The sequence below is a fragment of the Morone saxatilis genome, unplaced genomic scaffold, assembly GCF_004916995.1.
Source record: "Morone saxatilis isolate NCDOM2014 unplaced genomic scaffold, NCSU_SB_2.0 Contig18, whole genome shotgun sequence".
In the NCBI taxonomy this organism is placed as follows: Eukaryota; Metazoa; Chordata; class Actinopteri; family Moronidae; genus Morone; species Morone saxatilis.
In genome coordinates this window covers 14,608,561-14,616,242 of record NW_023339740.1, presented here as the reverse complement: position 1 = coordinate 14,616,242, position 7,682 = coordinate 14,608,561, and the positions used below count along the sequence as shown (strand labels likewise).

At 40.5% G+C, this 7,682-nt stretch overlaps 1 protein-coding gene across 1 annotated transcript; it reads right to left on the bottom strand.

Moving 5' to 3' along the window:
- Nucleotides 1-229: 229 nt before the first annotated feature.
- Nucleotides 230-5,277, bottom strand: srsf3b (serine and arginine rich splicing factor 3b). Its single transcript, XM_035662154.1, has 6 exons — nucleotides 5,141-5,277; nucleotides 4,223-4,433; nucleotides 3,989-4,129; nucleotides 2,077-2,115; nucleotides 1,195-1,281; nucleotides 230-955 (listed from the first exon to the last, which is right to left on the bottom strand). The coding sequence occupies exons 2-6, from the start codon at nucleotides 4,423-4,425 to the stop codon at nucleotides 928-930; spliced, it is 498 nt and encodes a 165-aa protein (XP_035518047.1). The 5' UTR covers nucleotides 4,426-4,433; nucleotides 5,141-5,277; the 3' UTR covers nucleotides 230-927.
- Nucleotides 5,278-7,682: the final 2,405 nt, after the last annotated feature.

The window sequence follows — 7,682 nt, the reverse complement described above, 5'->3', positions numbered from 1 at the left end:
ATTAATAAGAAAAACAGTACAAACGGCAGCCTACATTAACCAGCAAGAGTAATCAATTAAAGCCATTTATTGTATTAATCTTATGTGCAAGTGTGAGCTCAATAATCACACAGTGACCTGGACCATCTCCACTAACGCTGTAAGAGTGCCCTCTTGTGGTAAACACACTGGGTAGAAGACATTACAGTATATCAGGTTGACCTCAGGAAGAAATAAACAAACAAAGCAGTTTTGTTTTTTTTGTTTTTTATCAACCGGTATTTTTAATTGAGACAATTTCACATAGTATCAAACAAAAGAAAAGAAAAATAATGGAAAACTTCATAGACAAAATTTTGACTTGTGTTCATTACACCTTTTAAATCAATGCCATAGATTTGCATTTTGAATGAGGGGGTGCATTTATTACAAACAACCAACCATTAACAGATGGAAACCTTCAGTATGAAGTAAGAAAGTAGCACGTTGAAAACAGGTTGGCTTTACAGACAATCAAAAAGGAGGGACTTTCTTACAAATCATCCCAACCCTTCCTTAAAAAAAAAGAAAAAAAGAAAACTGCTGGCTTTTACACAATGAAAATAAATGAGGAACTACTCACACTAAGTCAAACTACACAGTACATTCATTGACAAAAACCGAAGCTCTTAAGAGATTAACTGGTAAACTGGAATGCTGGGTGGCACGACTGTTTCAGGACCGACAAGATGTATGTGACTGACGTGAGGCATCACACCTGTACACACCCACTCAATGTTTTTGAAAATTACATAACAAAAGGGGGGGGGAGACACTAAAATGCATGATTGTTTAAAAAACCCAACACAAAAATGACCATGTCGGCCATGTTGAAGTCTATCATATGAAACGGCAACGATTGTACAACCGTTCCGTCTTCAGCTCCCTTTACACCTGACAGACATTCCTCTATTTCCTGTCAGTAGACCTGGAGCGGCTGTGGGGACAAAAGAAAACAAATTGTTGAAAGAATTACACACCGAACTGCCGCGGCAACATTCTCCGCAGCACCACAAACAACGCCTAGGGCTGCACACTGTATATGCTGCTTAGGCATGTATGAGTGTCGTTCTGTCCTCCAGAGAAAACCCAACGGTGGCTAATTATATTACGAAGCTTCACATTAAAACCGTCAAATATCTGAAATGATGTTAAGATAACTCAAGAGATCAATACCTCCTTGATCGAGAAAAGGACCTTGAAGGTTTGTGGTTCCTGTCCCTGGAGAGGGACCTCTCCCTCCTCCTGTCTCTGGAGAAAGACCTGCAACAACCAAACCAAACCATTTAGTAAAGAGTTATGAAACGACAAGTGTTACCAGCAGCAGCCAATCCTCAATTCTTTCAGTTGCATTTTAAGTTTTGTCTAACTGTTAATGTCTGCACTTTGCTGACAGCTGCGTATGGACTGTGTGTTCGTATTGAAACTATTGAGTGGCGACTATTTACAGAAATTAGTGCAGCAGTTTTATGCACCTCAAATCACTTCAGCTCAGAGACATCACAGTGCTGAAGTAAAATCAATATTTTACAGCTGGTGACTGATAACTACAGTGTTTCTGGCTTCAGAGCCAACAGGTGATTATAAATCTTCAATGAATCTTTAAGTTTTAATCATTTAGAACATAAGTTACTTCTCCAGTCAGGGTTTTGATAATGGATAAAATGCTACTGAAGCCAGAACTTCACAATATGATGTATGAGATTATTCAATTACCTGCCAGATATATTCTTAACAGTCCAGTATGTAGGACTTCGTGACACGTAGCAGAGTAGCTGCAGACCACAACTCCCTAATCCTTCCCAGCGTGAAGGAGAAACTACAGTGGCCACAAAATGCACAAAACCTAAGCGGCACCTAGAGCTAGTGTTTGGTTTGTCCCTCTTGGGCTACTGTAGAAACATGATTTCTAAATTCAGGGGATTACACACTAATGAAAACAACCCTATAATTATATTTCAACTTGAGAATACAGTAGGATATCCTACATGTACAGATAATACAAACAGAAAACTTCCACGTTCATATAAGATTCGAGACATTTGAAAGCCCACACACCTGCTTCGACTGCGGCTAAAGCTCCTCCTGCGTGGGGATCTGTGCAAGGAAAATACAAAAGTGTTAAGAACAAACACAGATGCACCGATCCGCCGTAGAGCTCCACACTACTCTAATCCTTTTCTTACATGGGCCTCCCTCAACACAGCCCTCTCTCTATCCCAGTAACTCAGAATGGAAATAAAAGATTTGAATGTTTTTTCGAGGAACAAAATTATCCAGATCAGAAAATATAACTCACTGGCAATGGACCTAGTGCATAAAGATGGCAGGTGTTTAGGAATTGTCTCTCACCTATCCCACAGTGCCATGTGCATCTTTAAGTAAAGTCACCAGTGTGAATTATATTCCAGTAATTTAAAGTGGAAGAGTAGGATGAGTCATAGGATTAAGAATTGTACTTGGTGTCTGAGCCTAAAAGCGTATTACAAAATTAAAGTGAGCTAAGTAGCAACATTTGCCCCCATCAGAAATTCAACGCCGCACTGTGGACTGGCCATAGTGTGGGAATAAAGACTCACACAGAGGCCACCATCTGTATGAAACTGGTCCACTACACTTAGGGAGCACATAAGGAACTGGAAGCTAGTAACAAAACAGTATACTGGTCACTGGGAGTAAGTCTCGTGAAGTAACCAGGCTAAGATCTAAAAACCAACCATACAGCACAAAAAAACTTTTGATATTTATTGGGGGGTTGAGAAGAGTTTTGATTTGTGTGACTTCATAATTCTGCTCAGAGCCCCAAGACATACCAGATGAGTGTCTATAATGGAAATCTCTGGAAACGTGAAGTTCCAGACTGATTCAAATATTTTAAAAAAGAACACCCTTTTCATACCAGCTGACTCTTCACTTTCAAAACTGTAATCAGCAGTGTACTGAATGAAGCAGGAAAACTTACTAGTATTTTTGGTTTTCAACAAGCTAGATATGACGAAAGGGAGGCAGACTGTCGGCCGGGTAGGTAGAATTGGCTGAATAGGACTGGCCAGTTGCTGCAAGGTGATTAGGTGGCAGGCAGATGGGGGCTGGCTGTGGCTTTTTTCCTGCTTTAATTGGTTAGCCGAAGGCTGCTGTTGGTAGGTTGTAGACATTTGGGAACGTAATACGCTGATTGGTCGGGAATGTGAGGTGGGCCGCTGCCGTTTGGGTTAAGGTTGAAGGAGGAGGAGGTTGAGAACGGCATGCTGAGGAACCAATGGGTTGGTGCAACCTGACGACTGGCCATGCCTGGGTCATGTGACAGCACCAGCCAAGCTGATTGGGGCACGATGGTCAGCAGTCACATGATGCTGAAAGAGGACTAGTTGATTGACTCAGAGGGTGGTGAGAAGAGGCATGGTGGTGGCTCTGCAACGGGTTTCATTCTTATTAATATAGATGAAAAATAAAAAGCATCCTCAAACAAAAAGAAAAAAATGCATCACATTTGGCACTTTCATCCCCCCAAAATTTTAAACAGATTATACCTTTTTTGACATTTTTTTTTTTTTTTAAGAGTGCACAGAAAAGGTACACTTTGAAAGAAGCATTAGTGCCTCGCAGGCCAGATTTCAAAAGATGCATTTTGCAATTAAACGGTTTCACTACATGACCTAAAATGTCCTATTCCCATGACATACTGTCATATTATTTGGTAATGAATGTTTATCTGTTCGGCTCCCTACATAAAATGACCAATAATATCAATGAAGATGAAACTGCAAGCCTTAGACATTGCAACAATCACAAATGTATACTCAGCATAGATAACAGACTAGAAATGCCTAGACTGGAGAAACATAAGCAATTACCAGGAAATATACTGTGGGTAAGAAGGTGGAATCAGTAAGTCACAGAGCAGGATTTAAGTACAAGATAGAGCATATGCAGTCCCTGCTGGTCACTGTCAAACAACAACATGGGTCACCTTCGTCTGGGTGGCGGGCTACGACGCCTGTAGTCATCTCGGTCTCGAGGACGCCTGCCCCACGAAGGGGGAGCGCCACGGGTGCGGCTGCGCTTCTCACCGTTGGACAGCTCTACTCGCACCCGGCAACCACACAATGTCCTAGAAAACAACCAGACATTATTAACCATTATAGCTGTAGCAAACGTAGTTTTTCTACAGTTTTGGTCATTATTAGTTCAGATTGCTGCCTACCTTCCATCGAGCTCACGCACTGCATCAGTAGCATCTCTGGGGTCTTCAAATTCAACAAAGGCGAAGCCTGGAGGGTTCCTGGCCACCCAAACACTGCGGAGAGGACCATAGTAGCCAAACGACCTTTCTAACTCTGTCTTGTTTCCATTGTTGCCCAAATTTCCAACATAGACTTTACAGTCAAGTGGACAGTCACGATGCATGACTGAATCTGAAAAATAATGAACAAAGAAAGGAAATTGGTTATTAATACAGCAGAGTCGAAAGGGAAACGCATGAACCAGTAGATTAGGTTAAATTAGAAGAGTCTGTGGTGTGAAAATGAACATTAATGCTCCCCATTGTCGCAATATGCGCTGCACAACTTGGCTTTACCCAGAACAACCTCCATAAGAAGGTGTGTGCCATTATATGTGCAAAGTTAATGTTAACACAGTGCATGAAGAGCATGCTGTAGTCACATCGACAGTTAGTTAAAGACAATATATGGGAAAGGTGAAACGAGCATGGCCTAATGGCTGTCGGAGTCGACGCCAGACCTTGTGCTAACTCTAGCTTCACAAACAAATACTACGGTCTGTAAGCCAATGCTAGAGAGCTAAGAAAGACTGTAAAAACAAACCACACGATTAACTGAACGGCTCACCCAACACTTGCCTGTATTCCGCATTAAAATACGTCGTTTTACATCAACACAAGATTACGATTCGACGCTTGGAAGCTAATGAAAGCTAAAGGCTATTTAACCGTAGCTAAAATGGCTGTCGCCTTCCCGCGGCCTGCTGGTGAGCAGCAGCTCTCGACCAGCCACCACAGCAACAAACAATACATCTAACTCCTGTGGCGATACGATCGATCGACTCAAACGTGACATCTGTAGAAAAAAAGTAACCGTGAATAATTTAATTCAGACTGTACCTTGTTTCGTTGCCAGTTCCAGCTCAAAGTGTTCGCGCTCCTCCGGGTGGTTTGTTCCTCTCTCGGTCGGCGATGGAAAATGGCGTGACGGAAAACACGTTTGTGAGTGTGGTGACCAGGATGAGGGCGGGGTTACTTAGTTACCGGTGGGGGGTTCTCACTTTAACTAGTGGATTCAATGGTATTTTAACACATAATTCGTGTTACAAAGACTCCATAATATTCGATTCAGTAAGTTTAATCTGTAAAATATTTATGGATCGTATTAAGAGCTTGAAACGGATGAAAAAGGTCTTAAACCGGTAACGCACACTTTAACTGCAGTACCACCTTTGGCCACAATGTGGGAGTCAGTTTGGTGATGGCGCTGTTTCGATATTTCTTGGCCAGGGATCCACAGTAGGTTTTTCTTTCTTTCCTTCAATGAACCTTTATTGAATAAAATGATGTACAATCTACAATCCGTACAACAACAGAAAACGACACAGCGTATAAAGAAACAGTAAGAATAAACGAATAATATAAATACAATAAATACATGATAAAATAATAACAGGAAAAATCAAGTAAAACAAAACTGGAAAAGCAATACAGTAAATCTACAGCTTTCATGTTAAGTTGACAATGTGATTGTCTTAATTTACAGCATGATCCAATTCTTCATGGAAAACAGAAAATAATGGGCTCTTTGTTGTTGACATTGCATCTATATTTCATAAAACTCAGCTATGGTACTTAAAATACTGATTATGCTTGTTTTTCAATTATCTGTCACTTACAAAACCAGGCTGTCATTCACAGAGACAAAAGTTGCACCTAGCTCAGTCTCATGAAAGTTTTCAGATATGTAGGCTAAACTCAGCAAACTCAAGGTTTATAGTTAAACATAACTTCAATATTACTTTTACACCTCACTGTCTGGTTTTGGTTAAGATCAATCACAGCAGTCGTAGTTCTGGTGAGTTACATCATTCTGAGAGAGAAATTAAAGGCTGGATTTGTGGAAATTAGGCAATACACATATGATATACTTGCACTTACTATTACTGGGCTTTATGCAGGTCTGTGCAGCTATGGTGAATAAAGTTATGTAATCCAGCATCTAAATCCTGGCTTTGCATAAAACCATTGTATTTGCTTGTGATGTAAAATGCACCAATACAGGCACACTAATACAGTGTTTGCCAATACAGATTTGAGCCTATTGAACATTCTGCCTCACAGAGTACATAGGGTGCCTCTGTCGATACTATCAAAGTATGTCAAGCTATTGAACACATTCACTACGGAATTAAAAACTTTTATAAACCTACATTTTTGCTAAAGGGTTGCTGGACAATTACTCCTTTCAGACCAGGATCATAACAACAATCATAACTTTCCCTGAAAATAGAGATGAAACATGAAGTTTAGGATGAAGGTAGTGATGATTGAGCTGGTTACCTCTTTGGTTTTGATGCAAATTCAAGACTGTTATTTACCTTTCTGTTCCTAACTTTGAGTGTGCAAGGTTGTGTTCATCAGTCGAAGTTGCACCAGGATGTTTTGTGTGACCTCTATTCATAAATTACAGCCTGAATGTCCCTTGCTGGTTCATGTTGGACAGTCTAACTAACTCTAAGTTATGTTAGCTTTTGTCAGGTTGCTGCACCATGCAACATTCCAGCACATTTTTTACTCAGGCACATTAGACACAAATGATGTTGCTCACTGAACAGTCACCTGCATTGCTTTCAGTTTTGTTTGAGGTACTTTTTAGCCATTTTCTATGCCCGCCTATCCTGTTGTGAGGCTCTGGAGCTTTCCACAGCATGCATTACACTCTTTTCAAATGGTTGCGTGCCATGATCTCCCTTCCTTCTGCAGAGAGGCTTTTGAGGCTTAATGAGAAGTAGAGGAGTGTAGTCCCACTGGGCCGCAATCATGTGAATGTCACGGAAACAAGGCTAACCTATTGATTAATTCATATGATGTTATAACATTATACCATAACTAACTGCAACTGCAAGTGTTGGTTTAGAGCTGACTGGCACAGAACAAATATAGTGAGAATTGGCAGTGTCAGATAGGGTTGTGTCTTACATTTATTCATATTTGAATATAGTGCACATGCAGAAGAAAAATCTACTTCCACTGCCACACTGTGTTGTGACAGTGGAAGTAGACTTTTAAGAGAGTGTGTTTATTTCGCAGTCTCAAGCCTGAGGGAGCATGCGTGCTGAATGAGGATTCATATGAGCTTAATGGTGCATTTATTGTAACTGGGAACAGACAGTTTGAACTCCTTACCCCTGTTCCAGTCCTTACACACTAGTGTAACACTGTTTTTGAGCGTCCAACCAGGTAGAATGGTAAAATGAATTTAATAATTAAATGAGTGAAAAATAATTTAAAATAAAGTGATGTGATGGAAACTGTTTGGCCTTCTCTTTGTTGTGATCACAAATTTAAAACTAAGTATTTTTCCAAACGGTACACGTCTTTCAAAGTGTAATGGCAGTACACTGTTCTGCATATTATGCAAATGAGTCTATATATTGTA

Excerpts from the sequence above, each read along its gene's own strand:
- srsf3b (XM_035662154.1), bottom strand. The coding sequence starts at position 4,425 with ATGCATCGTGACTGTCCACTTGACTGTAAAGTCTATGTTGGAAATTTG. Across the intron at positions 1,282-2,076 it reads TTTAGCCGCAGTCGAAGCAG|GTCTTTCTCCAGAGACAGGA; the intron begins GTGTGTGGGCTT and ends TGGTTGTTGCAG. Across the intron at positions 956-1,194 it reads TCCTTTTCTCGATCAAGGAG|CCGCTCCAGGTCTACTGACA; the intron begins GTATTGATCTCT and ends TTGTCCCCACAG.